The sequence below is a fragment of the Molossus molossus genome, unplaced genomic scaffold (assembly GCF_014108415.1).
Source record: "Molossus molossus isolate mMolMol1 unplaced genomic scaffold, mMolMol1.p scaffold_m16_p_17, whole genome shotgun sequence".
In the NCBI taxonomy this organism is placed as follows: Eukaryota; Metazoa; Chordata; class Mammalia; order Chiroptera; family Molossidae; genus Molossus; species Molossus molossus.
The window spans coordinates 26,631,414-26,655,953 of record NW_023425352.1 but is presented as its reverse complement, the minus strand read 5'-3'; the positions used below and the strand labels follow the sequence as shown (position 1 = coordinate 26,655,953).

Sequence of the window (24,540 nt, the reverse complement as noted above, 5' to 3'; positions counted from 1 at the left end):
AATGTGGCAAACGTAGCATGTCTTTTATGGAAATGTAGAGGGATTGTTGTTTAAGTTTGAGTATGCAAAAGAGTTTTTCATATTAAAGTACTTGTTTATAGTATGTAATTGATGCTAAATATGCCTTTGCAAAATACAGTATTTTGTTTGTGCTGTTGACACAACTTGGGTGATGGGGAAATCAGAGAGAGCTGGTTGCAAAATACCACTGGATGTATTTTAAATCTCTGAGAAAATTGTTTGTGAATTATAACATGCCTTCAGTGTCTTGTTTGACATTGTGCCAAGGTATTTCCCCATTTTCTTTTTTAGAGCACTTAAAATTTTTTCGTTATATAACTAAATGCATGTGTTGCTACACTGCGGTAATTTGAAGTAAATTGCATTCACTGGAACTTAGGAATAGTACTTAGAAGATGTACTTTATTTTTCTTTATGCTCTTTTTTCTATTATCATAGTTTCCTTTTTATTTATTAGCTACAAGAGAGGAAGTTCAAAACATTGTTAACTTATACCAGTGCTCCTGCAGTCTGAGAGCAGGCTCTGAGAGTCTCTGGGATGAGTCTAGAGCAGCATTTTGAAACTTTTGATCAGGTCCCACATTTTCATATTGCAAATGTGTTCAGGCATATATATGATACTGAAATGTTTCCCCTTAAAACATGTGATGCGCTCTATTTTTCCATTCTTTTTTTTTCTAGTGCTAGTTTTAACCTGTTAATTTTACAACCAATTAAAGATGTGAAAACTACAGATTGTAAAATAGTACTCTAGGGACAGAATTGTGAATTCAGATACATTCTTTTTGAGTTTTCTCTCTTAATGGCCCATTACAAATGCTTGTTTTGTGTCTGGAGAAAACATCTTATACTAGGAGGGCAAAATGTTGTTCACAAATGAGACTTGGGGTTTAAGATATCGTTGTTTTTTGTTTTTTATTTTTTTTTTTTGCTGAGATGAGTTGTCTGTGAACTATTGCTATAGTATGCATATTAAGAACCGATATATGTACTTGAATGCTCAAGGAAATTTTCCCTTTAATAATTATAGGTTACTCTAATTAAACTATAATTTCCTCAATTGCTTAGAGTAAGCTTTAAACAAAACTCATAATTAAAAAAACATGGATAAAAATCACTCGAAGTATATTTTTATATTCACTTTACATTTATACTTTTGTGGAGATAAACTTTATCCTGATTTGAATTGTATTAATCTGCTTTGTCTTATCTGTTGTTAATATTTGTCTTTTTTGCATATATGCTTTTGCTATTGAATGGGGAAAGATACTTGTGCAAATATTTCACCAAATATTTTTGCAGGGACACTTAGTCGGTCTGGATGAACCAGCTTCGGGAGCTGGGCAGGAAGCTCTGCTTAAACAAGAGCAAGCAAAAATCATTCGATTCGAGAGACAAGCAGAAGAGTTCCTCAATGCAGTCTTTTATAGAAAAGGTTGGTTCCAGTTAAGAATGACATTTAGCATCTGCTTGTCTTGTATTAATCTTCTTAATTTCAGTGTCATTTTTAAAAGGAGTTACTTTTCAAAATATTTTTCTTTATTGATAATACACTATAATTCTCTGTTTCTTTGATCAAGTTAAATTTGAAACAGGGTAAGGCAGCTCACTTCTTTCTTTTACTCTGAAGTGATGGTGCCATGTAAGTTTTAGTTAAATAATTCTTAAAATTATTGTGAAAGTCTGAAAATTGTAGGGTTTCGGTAGTTCTATATATTGTTAGTCAGATTTTTCTCACATAAATAGTTACTGTTTTTATCACTGATAACCATAAAACTAAAATTTAAGTCATTTCTCACTGAAATATTTGCAGAGAAAAATATAAAGTTATAGCTTAAAACTAGATTTGCAAACAGTTTTTCTCCTTGATACAGTCTTATTTCACTAAATTTTTTAAATTATTAAAATTAGAGAAAGAAATTATTATAAAGTAAAATTTTCCCCATACATTTGAGGTGGCATTTAATAGCTTCACCTCTTTTGTTTCTCAATTTATCTTTCTCCTTGAAACTTTTGTAGGCTTGTTTTACGTTTCTCTATCCTCAAAGCATAATTGCTGCCAGCCAAGACCTTTAGGAAGCTTCCATTCGTGATCTATTTTAGTGAAGAGTCTTTACCTTCAAGATGCTCTTTCAAAATAGATTTGTAATCTTCAGCAGACTCAGTGATTCCGTTTTCTGTAATATTTCTTCCGTGTTCTATTTTTCACCTCATTCCTCAGGAAATTCCCTTCTTCTCTTTGAAGTTTGAAAGCTGATGTTTGCCAAATACACTGGCTAAAAGTCTGATAAGTCCTGATTCTAATGAGTTGGTTACAGTTTGAAACCAGCTGGGCTTCTGTGGAATGTAATCAGTATTTCCAAAAGGGAGTATGAGGTAAAGTGTAACAGAAAATTAAGGAATGAAGAAAAGAAAGGACAGATGGAAGAAAAGAGAGAAAGAAAAAGGAATGCACAAGATTATTGTTTTCAGTGGCATTTAAAAAAATTTCTTATGTCAGTTCCCTAGACAAAATTAAATCTTTAGTACATCCTCACTTCTCTTTTAATAATACTCACTTGCACTTTCTGACCTAAAGCTCCCAACTGAGGCTCTTGGCACTCACCTTTTGTCTAAATAAAGTACCCTGAATTACAAAATAGTAATATTCTTAGTTCATTTTATGAACATTTGATTAAAATAATTCACATTTAACATATAAATGACTACTGGTTCTGTCAGTTTATTAACTAAATAAAATACTTGACAGTTCCTCTGCTATGAACTGAATCATGGGTCTAATGCCGCAGCAAACGTCATCATCTGAAAAGAGGAACTCCTTTCCCTAATGTACATAGAGGAACCACTTTAAAAAAAAAAAAATAGAGTTTTTATTGATTTTTTTAGATAGAGAGAAAGGGAGAAGGAAGAAGGAGAGAGAGAAATATCCATCAGCTGCCTCCTGCATGCCCCCTACTGGTGATCAAGCCTGCCACCCAGGTATGTGCCCTTACAGGGAATTGAACCAGCAACCTCTCAGTCCATGAGATGACGCTCAATGCACTGAGCCATACTAGCTGGGCAGAGGAACTACTTTTCATCCACTCTTTGCTTAGAGGGAGTTAGCTTACTTTTCTACTAGTCCCAATTTTTTGTCATGTAGGGATAACTTACAATGAAGTACTTATAATTTTATTTAGAAATTAAACTTTGGGGAACATAACCTTTAGGGAGGAATTGTTACCTTGGAATCAGCCTTAGAATAACAGGAGATGAGAATGCCTTGAATTTGTATGTAAAATTAAGTTTTTTGTATTTGTATACTGGCATATGATGCTCGGAAAAAGAACTATTACTTTGCAATTGGAAGTTCCTTCCACCTTGCTTTATGTATTACTATTGTTATTTTTAGATGTTTTATTCTCTTAGAAATGTCTTAAAGATGAGCATTAGTAGTCTTCACATTAATATCTAAAATGTTTATTCAGAGATATGTCAGGCAATTTAGTCTGAAGAGAATATTTTGTTTTTAATAAATAATTTACATATTTGGATTTAGTCCTTTGTTTTCAAGTATTGCAAATTGTATGGTATAAATAATTGACACGAAAGGGTTATCTCACTAGATAGAAACATTAATGCAATAAAAGCAGGCTTTTGTGGTATGGACTTTGTCACGATCGTATTTCTTTTCCCCTTGTTTTGTCGTTTGTGTTAAGGAAATCTGACACTTCTGAAAGTTAGATTTCCATTTTTAAAACACACAGGTGGCTGTGAAGCAGCATTTACATGCTTTTCTGTAGTTTTCATTTTGTTTTGATTTGTTGTTTTTTATTTGACTCAATTGTGCAGGTTCCCTGAGGCATAGCTAGGTGTATAGATGTGTTTTAAGTAAGTGAAAGAATGAAAAGTGTTCAAGAAACTTTCAAAAGACATAGAAATTCAAATGGCAGTGATATCATCAATTCATAAACATGAATTGTGGTTTATGATTGTTATTCAACAAAAAGGCAAAAATATGGTGCAGCCATTTAAAGCTCAAAGGTAGCAATTTGTGTTTATCCTAAAACCTTTGACTTTTAACGAATCTCTCATTGCATTTATTAATCTAGTTAAACACAGAGACATCTCATAAATTACATTTTGCTTTCTATTTCAAAACTTCTTTATGTATTACATATTCTCCATCTTTCAGGGGAAAACAGATACACTAATACATTAAAACTTGAAATTATATACAGTCTTTTATTTGGAGGATTGTATGCTATATAAAAAATGGATCTTAAATGGAATGTTAAATGAATATTAAGAAAACTCATTCAGTAGAGGTTTTTAAAGTTATGTATGGCTAAAATATTTATTAAAACATTTAAGGATTACCAAGTTAATGATTGTATTAACTTTTGAATCTTACCTAATTGAGTACCTTTATTTCTACACCCTCTAGCATACTCATACTCTCTATTTATAGAGAGGAAACTTAGGGTGGGAAATACTTTTTGGTAGAAAAGAAATGTTGTTATTAATTAATAGAACAAACCTTGTTAAACTCCAGAGAATTAAATACAAATTTTGACTTTATAATCCTCTTCCGGTATTGAATATTGTGCTTCAGAAAAAAAATTATGCTTTTAGGAGTTTTATGAGGTTTTGAGAGAGGTGTGTGTGTGTGTGTGTGTGTGTGTGTGTGTGTTCTTTGTGACAATATTAGATTATAAGTAATGAGTCAGTTTTTTCTAAATCTGTAAATCAACCTAAGTTCCTTGCAGCTCCAAAATAGTATGGGTAAAGTAATTTATCTTTTATAATTAATCTTTAAAAGACCAAGGAAAAAGATTTTCTTAGTCCCATCGTCTAAAGCCCCAGAAGTGTGGTAGGGAAGTACAGATCACAGGTGGAACTTTATGATCAGGAGGGAGAGTTTTGTTTTTTTTTTATCCTCACCCTAGGACATTTTTCCATTTTTTGTTCAGGTAGAGTGTGGGAGGGAAAGAGAGGAACAGAGAGAGAGAGAGAAACATCGATGTGAAAGGAACACATCGAGTGGCTGCCACCCTCACGACTGACCAGAGCCGGGGACAAACTGCAACCGAGGTACGCGCCCTTAGCGGGAACCGAACCCGGGTCTCTCAGGACCGCAGGCCGACGCTTTAACCGCTGAGCCAAACCGGCCAGGGCAGGGGGGAGAGTTTTAATCAAGGGTCTACCACTAACCATCTATACAGATTTGAAGAGGCCACTTACTCTTTAGACCACATTTCCTTCATTTTTAAAAAAAAAACTATTGGATGGTAATTGATTTGATTGATCCATTTATTACTTAACTACTGTGAATGCATACTTTACAGCAGGCAATATTAAGTGCTGACTATACATTGGTAAACATAATCTCTGGGGAAGCTCAAACTTCCTGATGATGTGATAATGATAAAGGTGTGATGATAATACATTTCTACAAAACATTTTTCCTTTTGCTTTATCCCATTTGACCTTCAAGGTCTTTTTCCAGTACTGAAAATTGAGTTTATTTTTACATTAACATTGATTACAAATTGATAACTTAGATGTTTATTTTATTGCTTCTGTAGCTGTTGTGTTTAGTGGTTGGCAGAGTGTATTTAAATAACTCATGTTAAATATATGTGTGGTCTTAGCCTTTTGAGATTTGGCATTTAAACTTCTAGCCCAAGAGTTCTAAAGTGTGGTTCCTCCACTAGCAGTAATGAGAAATCTGTTAGAAATGCCTTGACCTCACCCTAGAACTGCTGAATCAGGACCCAGCAGTCTGTTTTTGTAAGCCCTCAAAATGATTCTGATGAATATTGAAGTGTGAGAATTATTGCCCTAGCTTATCATGGATCTTAGTATTAAGTCTCTCCTTTTATTTTATTTTTTTATCTTCGCCTGAGGACATCTTTTTTTTTGTTTTTTTGTTCAGATAGAGTGGGAGGGAGGGAGAGAGAGAGAGAGAGAGAGAGAGAGAGAGACATCGACATGAAAGGGACACATCAAGTGGTTGTCACCCACACGACCCAACCAGGGCCGGGGACAAACTGCAACTGAGGTACATGCCCTTAGCGAGAACCGAACCGGGTCTCTCTGGACCTCAGGCCAACACTCTAACCTCTGAGCCAAACCGGCCAGGGCAAGTCTCTCCTTTTATAATCTTGGTATGCCTTCAGTCTGTAACAGAAAGTAAATTAAATACTCATGAACTGAGTAATCTATTCTTCAGCAATTTAGAAAGAAATTGCTGAGGAGAACAACAGATATGGTCTATAGGTGGTAATAGGGGAGTAATTATTTAATAAAAGAAGTGTTTGGGAATTTCTGTATCAGGTAAGTGATTCTTGCCCAAAAGATGTACTATTTGTTATCCCTTTATTTGATTTCATAATCCTGGGAGGATGTTTAGAACTAATTTCATGAAAACTTTATTTTTTTAAATCTGCAGCTCATAAGCTTAGAGATTAAAAATATAAATATGAGGAAATGCTATTTTAGGATATTGCATTTTAAGAAAAAAAATAAAATGAAATTTTATGTTTGCTTGAAAGCTGTATTTTTTTAGTACATTGTCCCACTTTAAAAGTAAATAAATCTTTGTTTACAGACAGTCCCTGGGTCTCCGACCCCAATATTCCCCTAGTGGCCCGTGAGATCATGCAGCGAATGATCCAACAATTTGCTGCTGAATATACCTCAAAAAATAGCTCTACTCAGGACCCCAGCCAGCCCAATAGCACAAAGAACCAAAGCCTGCCGAAAGCATCTCCAGTCACCACCTCTCCCACGGCTGCAACTACTCAGAACCCTGTGCTCAGCAAACTTCTCATGGCTGACCAAGACTCACCTCTGGACCTTACTGTCAGAAAGTCTCAGTCAGAACCTAGCGAACAAGGTATGGTTTGATGTCAAGGTCTCCTCTGTCCAATCAGAATACTTTAAATTTGGGAGAAAAAACTAACTGGCAAGCAGGGCACCAGTAGCAATAATGGAATAAAAACTAATGTTGTTCTTAAATTATTGCTGACGCTGCAATGATAGAGAAGTTCAGATAGTGGCCACCTTATCAGTCAGTAGTCCACAGTCATGATTTATGTACCACCCAGAAAAGTTAGGTGGTTACAGTTGTTACTGATTTTTAAGTTACTTTATATAAGCATTTTGTACTTTCCAAAACATTGTCACATCCATTGTTTTTAAAACCCCTGTGAAAAATCAAGTTTTTCCCCTTATCCATCATTGTTCTAGGATTAGCACCTGAGAAGTAAACATGTTTTTATTGTTAGGTAAAAGAAGTTATACTCTACAAATGAGATCATAAGGCAAAAACTGTATTCTTTGCAGTTTTAAAAAAGAAGCTCTTAAGGTTAGAAATAATGAAAAACCAGTAGACACACCGGTTGTTAGTTGTATTCTTTATTTTATAAATACACAAAAACATGCATTCATACATGCACTGTATTGTGAACTAACCTACAAGTATTTCCAGATAATTTCTTGGTGAGGATCCTCATTAAGTAGTAAGTTAAGAATTTACTGATTTTGCTTAGCAAATATTTCTTGAGTCTTTGAAAAGTTTACTTTCTTCAGTAGATTAAATATTTCTATTGCTTTGTGATCTCATTTTACCTTTAATTTCACAAAGATGAAGTGAGCATTTCAACTCTTCCATTGTTTAAACAACTAAACATTTTAAATTGGTGATGTCTGTATGGACGAGATTTTGTCATAGAAATCTCATAAGAGTATGCAGAAAGGTTATCAGATGTGTGAATTTTATTGGTAAGAAATACACATTTATTTTGCAAAGTAAGTAAATGTAATTCTTTTATTTTTTTTTCTTTATTGATTTTAGAGAGAAAGGAAGTGAGAGGGAGAGAGAGAAATAGAAACATCAATGAGAAAAGAACATCGATTGGCTGCCCCCTGTTTGCCCCTCCCTGGGGATTGGGCCCACAACCTGGGCATGTATCCTGACCATGTGACCTTTGGTGTGTGGGTCGCCGCTCAACCACTGAGTACACCAGCCAGACTAAGTTTAATTCTTATAAAAACCTGTTTTAAAGGACTTTCTTTAGCTTACTGTAAATAATTTATGAAGGATTTGCATTTATTGGACTGGTTTTAGTTGCTTTTTAAAGAACTTTTAAAATAATTTTTCTTTGCTTTTTTTCTGTTTCTGTGTAGTGAATATCAATCAGAATGTGTAAGCTCTAAGAGATGTCCTAGCACATGACCTCATAGTTGATCTGTGTTCACGTTGATCAGTATACCTTTGATTACCATATTTGCAAAGTTGTTGTTTTTTTTTCTGTTTTATTGAGGATTTTTTTTTCTTTACCATATTGTTAGCTTTCATTAAAATCTCTTTGCTCAAAATATTGTACTAAAAGCTTCAGGTTTACAATGGAAGAATGACAGCATAGAGGTTGTAGTTAAAGTATTAATAATGGAGATTAATATACAAAGATACTACTTAATACTAGCTATAAGAAGGTAAGTTAGACTAAGCTTAAGAGTGTTGTTTTGACAACATGCACTTATGAAGAGAAATTTGAACTAGATAATAGGATTATAGTTTGCAGGCTTCATTTTAAGATTATATTTTCTAAATGAATTTGTGTTTTCACCTTATAATATTTTTAGTGATAGACTTAAAATATGTTGACTGTTTGATTATACAGACTTAGAGGTCTTTAAATAATACTGTTTGGTTGGCAATATTTTAATTAGTGTATTTGCTTGCTAGATGTGTAATAGGATACTTGGTTCTCTAAAATTGCACTTATATATTTAGAAATATAAGTGATTCTAAAAGGACAACACTTATTCTGTGTGAGTGTGGGCTTTTTTGGTTTATAAACTCAACTGCATATTTATTTCTAACAGCCTGAAATAGGGACAATGTCTTCAGTGGATTTCATATTGGGGCGATTTTTAGCATAACTAGATAGCAAAGCCTCTTTGCTGGCCAACTAAAAATCAGAGGCTCATTGAGTATTATCTTGCTCTGTTAATTTTGGACAGAATGATAACTTTAAAAGTTGTCCGGACTGCGAGTTTTATTTTCTAGGCATGTTTATAAAGGGAATAGAGTCTTTGTGGGAAAAGAAAGTTACCTAATTTTATGTTCTAGTAACATGAATTTGGGATTTGATCTAAGATGTTAAACCTCTAGGGTTCAGTCATCATCAAGACTGTTTTATTTTTTTTTTCTTTAAATTTTGCCCATCAATTTATAATAGCTTATCAACAAATAAACAAAAAAACTTTGCCCTTATAAATATCAGCAAGTGAATTTTGCATCTCTGCAGATATTTTCCAAAAGATTGACAAGTGTACAGTTTTTTACAGATGTCCAAAGCATAATTAAGATCATACACATTATAAAGTTAACAACTGATTCATCTTACACTTTCTCATATAGTATATATGTGTAATTTAACCATATAAACTTAAATTTTAAAATTATTTTTGTATTACTTAAAATTTCCTAAATCCGACTTTTATGTACTTTTAGTGCTTTGATAAAGTAAATTTAGAAAATGAAGTCTAATAATAGTTCTGTTGCTAAACCTCATACTGTGTAAACTGCTGTTTCTAGTATCTCACTGTATCTTAAGATTCTTTTGACCTATTAATAAAATATTTTACACTTGGTACTTGGTAATATTAGATATAACAAGCTTTGCTAAATTTATGTTACTTCAGGAGGAAAAGTATCCAGATTCTATTAATAAATTGATTTCATAACTCAAATGTATGATTAGTGTATCTGCTTAGTTGACTAGGTTTACCGCTTTGTCATTTTTGGTCTAGTCAGATCACATTTGCTCCTAGTTTTTAATATCCTTGGGTGTTTCTTTATATCTTTACAGACGGTGTACTTGATCTGTCCACTAAGAAAAGTCCATGTGCTGGCAGCACTTCCCTGAGCCATTCTCCAGGCTGCTCCAGTACTCAAGGGAACGGGTAAGAGAAAATATTTGTAGCCTTCCACAGTTGTATAGGGTAAAATTTGTCAAAGATTGATGCCAATTTCTTTTTTGTGTTTCAAAAATTAATCTTTCAGGGTAATATTCTTCTAGGTACACCTTTATTAACATTACTTTTAGTCTGTCAGTCAAGTAAAAGCACATTCTCTGAAATCTAGAATTGACTGGTATAGATCAATTGTGCCAGTTTAGTACAAATAGTAAATAATCAGAAATATAGCAAGAATGTCTTTGAACTTTTTGTTGTTGAGTATTTGGGAGTGTGAACCCCCAACCTAAATAATTTCAGAGTTCAGATGTAAAGGCTGAAGTTGTTGAATAAAAATTGGGTTCTAGTATTTAACTTGGTATCTGTAATGTAGTGTGTGGGTGTGTTTCGGCTGTTCGTTTTTTTCTTGTTTGTTTTGGTTTTGGTTTGTTGATTTGAACTGCAATTTTAATTCTGTGTGGCAGTTCAGAAAATCTAATTGTATTTTTGTTTCATAAGTAGATAAGACTGGTTGTAAATGTTGACAAATAACTATCTTATGCTGCCAAGACTTTATTATGTGCACAATTTTGATAACTATTTAGCATATTAAAGTGAATTTTCTGACCTCTTAATTTTACAGTGTAAGAATTGTTTAATTCTCCCTCTGTTTGTATATATTAACCATTTAGAGAAAAGTCAGGTATTAAGATACTTAGATGCCATATTGGGAAGACATTTCCATAAAACTGTGTTGTGACCAAAAATCAACTTGATCTAGATATGAAAAACAACTTCATTAAGTTATATTAGTTAATATTTAGGTTTATTTAACTTTTAGAATATCAAACATGGGGAGTTGTTTAGATGGTAAAGGAATAAGTAGCTACTAAATGAACTGACCATTTGAATTTACACTTGATTACCTACCTTTTAGATTGAAGGATTTGTTGTTTTTTTTACTGACTTCTAAAATGCGCCCTTTATTTTCTATAAAATTCCATCATTTTTCTCTTTCTCTCTTCTGTTCGGTCTAAAAAGAACTTATTTAATCCATTTTGCATAGTTTACTAATCTTTTCCCTTAAGCACTTCTTTTCACTTCATTTTATATGTACTAGATAGAAATTATCATGGTCCCAAGTCATTGGATTCCATTATATGTCAAAAAACTTGAGTTGTGTAATTCAGGACATATGTAGGAGAAGCCTAAGTGCGGTTTGCATAAATGAATCCCTTGCTTATGATTCACCTTAAACTTGGCCACCAGGTTTATGTACTATTATATGGTTGAAGTTGCTGTGTTTATCCCTCTGAATGGAAAGAGTATTCTACATGGTATTGTTTTCTGGAAGACGAAAGCACTAATAGTATTGCCCATCTTTTAGTTGAATATTCATTGTTCTTATGTTATTTACTGATGACAGCACACAATCCCTGTAGACTTTTGAAGAACATAGTTGGTTTATCATTATTTCTGCAAAGTTCCACTTTTGTGCCTACATAATGTAATTCCCCTTGGGCATACTTTACCAGTTGCCAGTTTTATCATCGATAATCTTTCTCTATTGTGAAAATTAAAACCTTATGAATTAACTTTATGTAAGTAGTTGACTTTTTAAACATTATTTAAAAGCTATTTACTGAAAATTTCAAAATTGATGTTTGGTATTTTAAGAAGAGAAATTTTTTATAAAGAAAACTACAAAAACTGCTTATATACTTGTGACGATTATTACTTTGACTAGAACTTAAGGAACAAAGTTTTGGGGAAAATAAAAGTGCATTTTTCTTGAAGCTTGAATGATTTCAAATGGAGAATCAGTGGTACTCATGTATCTGCAGTTAATAGTGTTTTAAAATGAAGAAGTGTGGTAAGTTATAATGTGATGGGTATTTTGGTTTGTTTTGGTTTGGGATCTTTTTCCCTCTTGGGGCTGGTAGTCATATTTTTGTCCCAAGCAAAATAAGAATGTTATTTGGAGTTGTTTGATTTTTTATAATGAACATCAACTTGTTTGTAGGGTAAATGAGCAATTATCTATAGGTTCCACCAATGTAAACAGTTCCAGTTTCATGACTGGTTGTAATGAATGTTGGATATGTTGCATTAAAATAAATAATTTGGCTTACTCTTTTATTACTGTACTTGTTTAGTGGTAACGTCACATTGGTAACACAATTCTGTGTAGATCTATGGAGACTTGATGATTACTTTGTAATTAATAATTAAGGTGCTATTTTCAGACAGTTGCGCGAAACTTTTTCTCCGAAAATTTGTGAACCCAACCAGAGACCAGCTGACAGGTTTAATTTTTCTTTGCCCAAAAAGCTCCTGTTTTTGTTTTGTTTTTGTTTTTTCCTTTTTCTTTTTTTGTGAACACGTTTTAAAACTAACTGCTGAGACTATTTTTTTTTAATTTTAGAGAAAAATAAATAAATAACACAAAGTGATGTTACCCAAGCAAGGCCTTCTAATAAAGGAGTGGTCCCCTCACCCATCCCTCCCTACCTGTGCAAGTCCTGCTCACATCAGTTTCCTTCCATCCAATTAGGCGACCTGGGAGACCCAGCCAGTACCGCCCAGACGGACTTCGGAGTGGTGATGGGGTACCTCCAAGAAGCTTACAGGATGGAACCAGGGAAGGTTTTGGACACTCCACATCACTCAAAGTTCCGTTGGCTCGATCCCTGCAGATTAGTGAAGAACTACTGAGCAGAAACCAATTGTCCACAGCTGCCAGCTTTGGGCCATCTGGATTACAGAATCATGGACAGCACTTAATATTATCCAGGGAAGCCTCTTGGGCAAAACCACATTATGAGTTCAACCTCAGCCGTATGAAGTTCAGGGGAAATGGTGCACTCAGCAACATCAGTGACCTTCCTTTTCTTGCAGAAAACTCTGCCTTTCCAAAAATGGCACTTCAAGCAAAACAGGATGGAAAAAAGGATGTGAGCCATTCATCTCCTGTAGATTTAAAGATACCACAAGTTCGAGGAATGGATCTTTCTTGGGAATCTCGCACTGGTGATCAGTACAGCTATAGCTCTTTGGTAATGGGTTCACAAACGGAGAGCGCGCTTAGTAAAAAATTGAGGGCTATTCTTCCAAAACAAAATAGAAAAAGCATGTTAGATGCTGGACCCGATTCTTGGGGCTCAGATGCTGAGCAGTCTACCTCTGGACAGCCATATCCCACATCGGATCAAGAAGGAGACCCTGGCTCCAAGCAGCCTCGGAAGAAAAGAGGGCGTTACAGACAGTACAACAGTGAGATACTGGAGGAAGCAATCTCAGTGGTTATGAGTGGAAAAATGAGTGTTTCCAAAGCTCAGAGTATTTATGGGATTCCCCACAGTACACTGGAGTACAAAGTAAAGGAGAGGCTGGGCACTTTGAAAAACCCTCCAAAGAAAAAGATGAAATTAATGAGGTCGGAGGGGCCAGATGTTTCTGTAAAGATTGAATTAGATCCCCAGGGAGAGGCAGCACAAAGTGCAAATGAATCAAAAAACGAGTAGGAATACTGTAGAGTGCCAATTACTGTACAAACTGGGTGAGCACTACTGCTATCATTGCTTGCACCTAACTTCATTTACTGTGACACTTGTTTCTTTGCAGATTTTGCATTGACTTGTGTGTACAGAGGTGAAAGGTGCATTCTGAATGTTGCATATTAAAATTTTTTCATGTGCGGTATGGCTCGGGATATTGTTTGGCCTTTTGCATGTTTCTCTACAAGAGAATTGAGTTACCTCACAGAGAACAGATAAATGGAAGTGGACTCCTTGCCTGTAGAGCCTGCATGCTTTTCTTTTAAGTTATATTTGCCTTTATTTAAAAAAGAAAAAGAAAAAAGCCCCCTTTTAGAAACCACCTCTGCATATTGGGAGCTTTATCACTGCAAATTGGAAAGCCACCTTTTAAAGTTATTCACATTTTTTATTCTACGATTCAACTAATTGAAGGATTAAACTAAAGAAAATCTCTTAGGAACATGAACCTTTGAATTTAAGAAATTTCTTTATTTGATGATAAATAATTATTTGAGTCAATTTACATTTTATGATTTTCTTCTCACTGTTAAATCTACTTAACAAAATAGCAATCTGTTTAGTGCTCACCCAGAGGGAAAGGAGGTGGAAAATGTGCACACACTACCTTCAGAAATGCTTCGGTTAATTACTTTGTAACACTACCTTTGCTGTAATTTCATTTGGGATTTTCTAAGGGTAGAATTTGGTCTCACCAACAAGTGAGGATATAGCCTTATCTCATGGAGGACGAGCTCCGTTCTTACTCAGGAGCAGTCAGGGTACATTACATAAAACAATAGAGGATGCCTCATTTTAGCAAACTCAGTTTCTTTGTATTCTTAAATCCTTTTATGGATTTGATCATGTGCTAACTAACAACTGAATGTCGTTGCAGCAACTAGTTTAAAATAAGATCTGTTTATTGGGGAATGGGAGAAATAGGAAAAGAAATGTGTATAAATAATTATAATATTGTGAAAGTGGTATCTAGATTTGACAGCCTCAGTAGTCTGCCCAAATATCCACATGAATGAAGGATCCATGTTTGTGGTGAGAGAAAAAACATAACCCCAACATAACCTAATATGATTTAGGTTGCATTTCAATTCTAATAATAATTCAATCAGAAATCAAGTTCATTAGAGTTTTTTTAAAAAACTAATCCAGATACTAGTATAAAGAGAGGGGTGTTGTTTTTTTTGCTTGCTTTAAATCTTTTTTTTTTTTTTTTGTGGCATCTTACATAATATCCCCTTTGTAACTTTTCCTGATATTTGCTTATTTTTATGGTTGTTTAGCACACAGTTCAGGACCTTTCAGATCACGTTTGTATAAGCACTCCTTGAAGAACAGCTAAGCTTTTTGCTTTTTTTTTAGATGGGCTTTTAAAATTAAACTAAATAAGTTGGGAACGTTTATTTTCCACAATTTTTCGCAAGAATAACTGGTAAATAAAGCCCATTAAATTTAATTTTGCATTGTGACCAAATTAAAATTACTGTTTGTGCAAAACAAAATTATACCACATTCACCCTATTTTCTAATCTGCTGAGAAAGGTGGTCAGGCCCTTCTAAATGCTTAACCAAAAATTTTAAAAGTCATTGGAGTTTCTATATAAAATGAAATCAAACTTGGAGTATTAAAATTGAGGCTGATGATTTCAGGTGGATACTAACAGTTTGAGGAGAAGTAGGTCCAGGTATTCCCAAGGCATAAATTTTTGCCAGGAAACATCAGAGCAATTAACTAGGTTAAGGATAGTTTTCCCTCAGCAACCTATGTGTTCAAAGGTTAGGCACACCATTGCTGTTATTGAAATACATGCCTTGCTCATTCTTGACATAGCCTGGGCTAGGGTTCCTCTTTCAGTTTGGTTATTTTGTGTAGCAGTTTTTAATCGGTGGATGACTAAGCCTATTTTCTGTTAGCTTTCTAGTCTTCTCAACAGAAAAAGCAGTTTGGATTCAGAGAAGTATATGACTCTGCAGTATTTTCTAGCCTAGCTGGAAGTTGCAATAAAAGTACTCTGAAATGTATGGTTTTCATCTGCAGTTGAAGGAAGATGTTGAAAGTTTGCTGAAAGCAAAGAGCTAAGCTTATGAAGGAAAGCCTCCTTTGTTCCACACTCAATAGTTCACCGTACACAATTAATTGTAGTCATGGTGCCTTTTTGCGTGATGTTTAGGGTATTCAGTAGCCCAAGATTGTTGCAAAAAGGTACTTTGAGCAATTAATTTGTGTTTGCTTTTATCCTCTCTCAGAAAGGCGTCATTAAAGGCCCATTTAAAAATTTGGCCCTAAAAGTTCAACTTTTGTAGAGTTTTACTGTTCAGAGAGGTTTAATCCTATGTGGTAGTCTATAAAGTGATGTATGAGTTGAGTTATGTAAATTTTGTCATTGTAGTGTACATGGAGTGATCATTTTACTAACATAAATATTTTCTATGTGTGTTTCAGTGGATGACAATCGAGCAGCAGAAGAATGGTGTGCCTACCCTTTAATGCTGCAGTTTAAATAAGAGAACTTGTATTATGTCATTTCAGATTGTAGGCTGAGAGTTGTAAATAGTGAAAATTTGAGTACTTCTATTATTTGTTTTGGTTAGAAAGTGAATTTTAAAAACAAACCAAACTCTAAACTTTCTCAGATTAAAAGTCCTGAGACCTGAAGATTGTAATATTCATGTCTGTGAAGCTTTTAAACATTACACTTGAGATCAGTCATGATTTGATATTCAGGTAATTTTTTTTTCCAAGAAGCTTTTGAATAAGCATATTTCCTCCAAAGGTCGGTCGGTCTCTCTCTCTTTTTCTTTTTTTGTAGATTATTTTAAAGCACTAATTGCATTACACTGGTAACTGCAATATAAAATAGCCATTATTGTTTTGTGAAGCATGGTTGAAACTAGATGGTGGTCCCTTTTAAATTTCATGAGCCTCTCAAAAAAAAAAAAAAAAAAAAAAAAACTTTAAAAAAATACAGAAAGCTGCTGAATATTTCAAAAGATATATATTTTACCTTATTGTAGGTTTTGTAAAGTTAGTTGGTAATATTCAGGTGCACTTTTAATGTTAAATTTTGTGTTCAGAGTTCCAGAGTTCCATTATACCATGTATTTCTTGGAGGTGGCTCATCATATGGCTGGTTGTCAGTCTTGGTGCCGCAGTGATCCCTTAATATTTGATTTCTGTCTTGATTTGCCACTATTCGGTATTGGCACTTTCAGTGTAGATATTCTAGTTTGGGGACGTCCTCATAAATGTGTAATAGAGATTGGTCTATTTGTATGCTTAATTTCTGCTAATCAGAGTTTTGCATGGCCCAAATAACAACAGTTGACCATTTTTATGGTATGGGAAAGTATAGTTCACAACTGTCTTTGTCACAAAAGCCTTTTCTCCTCATCTTCCAGTAGTTGATATTACTCAAACAATATAATATTATTCAGTCTAATGTTAGGAAATAATGTATTTAAGGTCAGTTCTTACATTTTTTTATGAGAGGACATTGACATTATAGAGTAGATAAGCTATCATGCTATAAAATAAACACTAATTCTGTGGAAGGATATCTAGTTGGTATTTTTATCATTAGTGTTCTCATTTCTGAGACAGAGTCATCAAACTTGACAGTAAAGTAATATAGTACTTTGTTCAGTAGGCTTACAAGTGACTCTGAACTGTTTGTGATGAGCTATACACTTGTGTCTGTTCCTCAGATACCATGAAGGACAAGGTCTCTCTTTCAGGAAAAATAATTTATATTTGTGTATAATACTTTTTAATATTAAGTTTGTTGTTATTCTGAAGTTTAGATGTTGCTTGATAAACCTTTACTGCAGCAGATCATGAATATGAGTAAGGCTTTGTGTGATAATAGGGGTCCTTATGTGAAGTTTATTACTGTTCAGTTCTGGTGAGCAAGTTTAACAGTGTGAAGTGTGTATTAGCTTTATTTGGTACACTTTTACTTTACAATATTGAAGTGCTTTTAGAACTCTGGTTATCTTATATAAACCATTACCTCAACCGGTTGGCATTTCCATTCTCCAACATTTTACCTGAGCTATAAGATGAGCTGTATGGGATCAGATAGTAAAACAGTAAGGCACAATGAGAGGTTTAGTTCCCAATTTTCTGGAGAGAACTCTAAATTAGGTGAAAAATGACTACCTGCAAAGGCCCATATCATACATAACTACCTTCTCTCATTAGGCAGTCCATACCAACCTTGGAACTGCTAGTGAGCTTTGTTCTCCCCCTGCCCCAAGTAAGCACATGGTGCAAAGCCTGGTTCTAAGCCTTTGTGATTCTCTTAGATTTCATTGACCTATAATAGTGAAGCTTGGATTCATTTATTTTCATAAAACAAACTCATGTCAGCCCAATGTCAGAACCTGAAATTATTTTTTGTTACAGCAGATATATGATAGTTCAGTATCATTTTCTTTAACAGGTATTATTCCTGTAGATTTAATTTTGAAACTACATATTTTTGCTTATGTAATTATTCTTTCTTTAAATTCCAGAGGTAATTTTTTATATATTCAGGTTGCTGTCATTGGTAATAGAATATGGCAATAGACCACATGTTCCCATTAATCTTTTATAGGAGACATTGAACGTTTTAGATTAAATTCTGACCTTCATGAAGATATCAAAGATTATCTTCCTTGTTATGATTCTATTATAATTAGGTCTTCATTAATACTACAGTCAGGCCAGTGTTATTAAAAACGTAATGGCTTCAGCCAAACAGCCCATTTAGGAGACTATTAAGCTATATGGGTTTGGTTTTTTTTTTTTTTTTTTAACATAATTGCTTTGAAACTGTACTGAAAAGGAAAAAAATTATAATTATGGTATAAGGAATGCAGACCTCCAGAGTCGTCTTAGGTTTTTCTGTTTTATTTGTTTGGATTCATTCTGTCCCTGAGACTTGAGTAGGATTTGTGAACATGGTAACTAAAGAGAAAATAGAGAAAATTCTTTGCATATCCTCTGTCTCTTACTCCCAAATAAATTCTCAGTTGCCTTTTAAAGTAGCAGATATTAGCCCTGTAGCTGTTTGCCCTCAGTGTTGTGAAGGAGTTTGGGGGAAAAGGAAGAAAGAAAGTAGGATGGGAAAGTATGCAGACTTGAGAAAAGGCTAAAGATTCTGTCCTACAATACTAAAAATGAGTCGCAGGATAGATAATTGGTAAAGTTGGGCTATCTTCATTTGTCAGTCAGGAAAATATTTTACATTGTTTGAAAGTGAGAATCAAGGCTAATGTTGATTTGACAAACAAAATATAAGTTAATCCTGCAACTATTTGGGGGGTAGTTTTAAGGTTTCCAGTTCATTTAGATCTGTATCAATAAAAGCTGAAAAGCAAGCACTTTTAGTTAATCATAGATTTATTGGATATAGCAAATATTATAATTATAATATTTAATCTTTATTGTTTGAATATGGAAATGAACTCTTTACCCTATCTTGAACTGTTATTGAACAGGCTCAAGATGATCTTTTCAACACTGGAAATGACCCTACACACATACCAAAAAAATCTAAAGCAGTAAGACATATTTGAAGATCCATACCTCTTAGAATTTAGACTTGTCTTGGGAAAGAATTTATGAACTTTTAACCAGTATTAGTACAGTCTTGGGTTCCTTGTTCTGCATAATTGCACCCTTTCTCAGGTATGTCCTGAAAACATAAATTTAAAAATAATCTCTTGAGAGATTAGATTCTCAGTGGATAGTGTGTAAGGGGACTGGGGGAGGGAGTCAGGGAGGGGGGGTTGGACACAGGACACTGACACAGTAGAGCAGGGATTTTTAACATTCAATAGCCAAATAGAATTTCAATCTAAAATATTTTTACCCCCTCAGATGAGTTAAACATCTGTTAACATTTATTACTTGGTATATAACCGGTGCTACACTCCTAAAAATCTTTTCTTTCATCCAAGTGACATTTTTTTCCTACTTGGTGAAAGGGTATGTAGTAAACTTTACTGTCACTAGGAAAGCACTTGTTTGAAATGTTTAAAGTACTAGAAAAGGGATGATTTAGCACTTTTTCAGTTACAACACTAAAGTCTTAATTTATCTTCAACTGTAAGTTTTAGGTTGAGTACTTAAAAATATAAAACATACTACATAATATGGGATCAAATCACATTTATATAAATCTTGTCTTATTAAAAGAGAAGACAATAACATTTTGTACCTTTCAAACAATTCTACGTGATTGCCTCATTTCCCCCATTTTGTTAAGCATTTCAGGCTTAAGAATTTGGAATTTGAGAGGAGGTGAGGGGAAAATGCCCCAAAATGAAAAATTGTGTTAGACCATTTTAGAAAAATAAATCACTAGGAAAATGGGTAGGGATTCTCTCTCCCTTTAAGTCTTCAGGGAATGAGCAGTATTTAGAATCTTTGGCTGAAATTCAAGCCTTTTTACTGTGTAAATTTTTAATATTAATTCACTGACATGCTTTTTACATCAGAGGACTGAAAATGGATCTTAATGTTTTTAAGTTGTGGAAGGGTATATTTCTAAAATGGGGTGGGGGGTGATTAACTAGGTTAGTATACCAGCATTAGTAAGTTTAAGGAATTTTAGTATGTAATAGCAAAGTGTTTGATTAAAAGTCTAATACTATATTGCTAGTCGAAATTAGTTACATTCTGATCTAGGAAAGATATAGTCATTGGATATTGATATGCTGTGCTGTCAGGAAACCAGACTAAGATAGAAACCTTTATCTGACTCCCACATGTTGCTTGTTCTGATGGGATGTATACTTTATAGCAGCTTACTGCTGCTTTGCAAAGAAATGTATAAACTATACATTTGGAGTGTTTGCATATAATTCTTTATAACCTCCACTTTAAACTGTCAGACATTGGTATTTTATCAGTCCACACTGTTGATTAAAACTAATGTTCTTAGGAATCCAACTTGTACACACTGTTTAAAAACCCTCAGGGACAGTTTACACACTATTCTCACTCAATTCAGGTACTTTGATGCTATTCTTAAACCTAACAGTGACTTGTATTTTTCTGTTTTACTTTTATTTCAACGTGCTGGTAGCACATCCTTGATGAATGTCAACTTAAAAACTCAGTTCAGGTATCCAGGTATAACTCAGCCAAACATTTTAAAGCTGCATATAACTCTCCAGCACACGGTGCCTCACACTCTTATAGTGGCATTCTATATATTCAGTTATTACTACTGAGCAGATAATATGGGGGTTCCTGTTAACAGTGTATTTAAGAAAACAAAATGTGCATAAATGTATAGCCAGCACATGGAACACACACATAAACTATATATTTTTAAATGCCACTAAATAGCCAGCACAATTAAACAACATTCCTTGCTGCTTCTGAGACTATAACAGATGCAGTTCCTTCATGATGTGGCTCTTGGTTCTTCACCAAACTACTACTAAATTCAAGCACTGGTCCTTGGGTGTCTGACCTCTGCATTCTAGTTTATGCAATGTCTTTAAAGAATTCTGTGCACTGGCCACTGTGATGGAACCATTGGGCCAGGAGTGCTCTGAGTTTATTAGTAGTGATTCTGCCAAAGTTGGTGTTGTAACATGAGTATGTAAATGTCAAAAGATTAGCAGAGGTCTGGGTCTGCATATCAGCAGATGATTTTGTCAATATATTTTGTAGCCTTGAAGTCCTCAGTGACAAGTTTCTTCTGATGTGAAGTTCTAATTCCAGAGTGTTAGCCCTTTGCATCTTTAATGTTAAGACTTGTCTACTAGAGGTCTTTATTAATATTCCTTTTGTTTTCTGCAGTACTATCTGTGGTTAACAAAATAGATTATTCCTCTGCTTTAATATTTGATATCTTACATCTAAAAGGAATTCTCCATATATAAAACCCATAACCTTTGACGATAAGGAAAATGGCATCTTTCAGATTTCTAGAAGTTCAAGTGTCATGCAACAAAACAGGAACCCCCTTTACTCTTATGGACCTCATTTCAATATACTGTTTACAGTTTGACGGAGTTGTATAATTTAATATTTCTCTTGTACTGTAGTTTATATTTATTTACAGATTTTTTTGTACTGTGTGATTTGAACTTTTTGTTCCTTGCTATGATCAATGTTTATGTAGTAGAGCACTTATGATCACAAATTAAGTTTTTTGGTTTGATTGCACTACATTAAATTTTTTAATGCAGTTCTGATTTTTGACTGGACTAAAATAAGCTGTGTCTTAATGTATGTGATAAGTACTTAAAACTTTAATCCATGTGGTCCCCTTTTTTTTGCATTGTATGTCAAAAGCGCTAGTTCTTTCGTGCATGTGTAAGATTTAATGGTTCCATTGTATTATTTGACCATGACATTTTGGAGAAACATTCCCAGCTGTAATGTTGTGTATGGTAGTTCTCACTGGATGCTAGACTTTTCAAAACCACTATTCTTCTAATAAATTTGTTGTGAAAAACTGTTTTAAAAGCTTGGTATCTGCTTCTTAAGATTTTAATGCTTTTTAAAAATCCACAAAAGGGGTAAAATTTTGAAGTGTATAGTAAATGCACGTGGTAATCAAAGTCAGTAATTTTTTATGATAAATTATTTTCAAATGAAATCTCTTAAATAACTAGAAGGTGCTACTTCAGAATTGTGCTTCAGTATTTGGATGCAATACTGCCTTGTAACTTTTGGCCTTTATTAATCTGATATTCCCCTGCCTCAGTTTGCTTCATTGGATTATTAGAAAATACTTTAAGCTCGGCCAGTGTGGCTCAGTGGATTGAGCATCATCCCATGGACTGAGAGGTCCTGGTTCGATTCCCGGTCAGGACACATGCCAGGGTTGCGGCTTGATCTCCAGTTAGGGGTGGGGAATGTGTGCAGGAGGCAGCCGATTGATGTTTCTCACATTAATGTTTCTGTCTCTCTAAAATAAATAAAAACATTTAAAAAAAATAAAATGTTGATGTAAAAAGAAAAAATTTTTTAAATATTTTCAGCTAAACAAGATACGTTGATATTTTCATAATACCTGTTTGCTGGACTTAGTTTTTTATATTTTTCTTAGAATAAAATTTTGTTGCGTGCTTGCTAAAAAGAGTAAGGATTTGCTCATTTTTGTTTGCTTTTTTCTTGAGACATAAGTATGAAAATACTTGTCAGTTAATGAAGGCTATCATAGTAGTTCTGATTCTTGGGAAGATGCTAGTACAGTATTGCCTTTTACCAGGTCAATAAACAGCATAGGGTAAGTCATACTTAGGTAAACCTACTTAGGTTTACAGGTGTGAGTATAGGAAACAGTTCATTCTTGTATTATTATTAATTATTATTTTTCATACAAACAACTGTAAACCTACTTTTGCCCCGCCCTGTGTGTTGCTGAACATTTATATTGTGGTTTTTAGAAACTAGATGTATAAAGAAGTTTCATACTATAAATTGATTCCTGTTGAAAAGTGTATAGGGAAACAGCTGGGTTATAATGATAAAGAATAGAAATGATATGATCAATATATTTTAGGAAGCTCCTTTTTCAAGCTCATATATATAATTAAAAGTGATTTGATATTTCTGGTGACATTTTATATTAAAAAATAATACTATCATTGGTAATTGGTCTAGATGATCTTTGAGTTAATATTTTTTCCTTATTTCTCTGGCTGTCTAGCTATTTCTGCCTTTTGGTCCAGTGTTTATAAAATTGGAAATTACTGTTATGCCACACATTTATAGAACATTTTTCTGGAAAACTATTATTTCTTAGTAAATTTCAAAGCCATAATTACCTGTTTCTTGTCATTATCTATTCTAAACTGATGGCTTGATCTTTGTAGTAGATTTATAATCTAGCATCTCATAAATGAACTTATATTAGTGCTCCTTACTTCAAATTGATATTTAGCTCTTTAGTTGTTATTACCTTATTATTAAAAAAGAGTTACTGCCCTGGCCAGTTTGGCTCAGCGGTTAGAGCGTCGGCCTGCGGTCCGGAGAGACCCGGGTTCGGTTCCCGCTAAGGGCACGTACCTCGGTTGCAGTTTGTCCCCGGCCCTGGTTGGTCGTGCGGGTGGCAGCCACTTGATGTGTCCCTTCACATCGATGTTTCTCTCTCTCTCCCTCCCTTCCTTTCTCTCCCTCCCACTCTATCTGTACAAAAAAAATGGAAAAATATCCTCGGGTGAGGATAAAAAAACAAACAAACAAAAAAGAGTTACTTCTGCTCTGACCAGGTGGCTCAGTTGGTTTAACCGTCATCCCATACACCAAAAGGTTGTGAGTTTGATTCCCGTTCAGGACACATACCTAGGTTGCAGGTTTGATACCCTGTTGGGGCACATACAGGAGGCAACCAATTGAAGTTTCTCTCTCTCCCTTCATCACTCTCTTAAAAAAAAATCAAAGAAAACGTATCTTACGGTGAGGATAAAAAAGAAAAGGAGTTATTTGTTTGAATTCAGAGTTTCTTCTCTGATTCTCCTGATACTCTGGAATTATTTCAGGCACCCTTAATATCTTAAGATGTAGGAATCAGGGAAATTACAAAAGGGAAATGAAGTGGAAATAAATGGAAAATAGCATTGCTTTCAGCCATTTTCTGAGTTGTGGAATTATTTTTTCCCCAAGGACTGTGAAGTTGTCTCACCAGACATTTGTATTCAAATGTATAAACATATACCCAAATCATGCAGTGTTAGATTTTATAGCTGAAGTGAAAAAATTACTTCTTTAATAGAAAATATTTATTAAGTAACATAGTAACAAGTAACAAAGGTTATTAAGTAACCTTTCTTGTATTGAGGGTCCACTTTATCATTATTTGCTTCAAATATAAGCATTTTAACACACAATTTTATTATATTCAATTTTAAGTTGTTGGACTTTTTGTTATTTTGGAGAAAAGTGGTAGTGAGTATCAAATTGCATTTACAACTGTAGTAGACAGGCTTGTTTTCAAAAGTTTGGAAAAGAGTCCAGCCAGTGTGGCTCAGTGGTTGAGTGTCGATCCATGCACCAAGAGGTCGC

At 34.1% G+C, this 24,540-nt stretch overlaps 1 protein-coding gene across 1 annotated transcript in view; it reads left to right on the top strand.

Annotated features, from left to right (window-relative positions):
• LCOR (ligand dependent nuclear receptor corepressor) overlaps positions 1 to 24,540 on the top strand; it is a 143,267-nt gene that overhangs the window by 97,563 nt on the left and 21,164 nt on the right. Inside the window, exons 5-7 of the mRNA XM_036265619.1 lie at positions 1,324 to 1,456; positions 6,614 to 6,901; positions 9,885 to 9,978. Coding sequence (XP_036121512.1) covers positions 6,664 to 6,901; positions 9,885 to 9,978 — 332 coding nt within the window. The 5' untranslated portion in view covers positions 1,324 to 1,456; positions 6,614 to 6,663. The remainder of the gene's footprint in view (positions 1 to 1,323; positions 1,457 to 6,613; positions 6,902 to 9,884; positions 9,979 to 24,540) is intronic.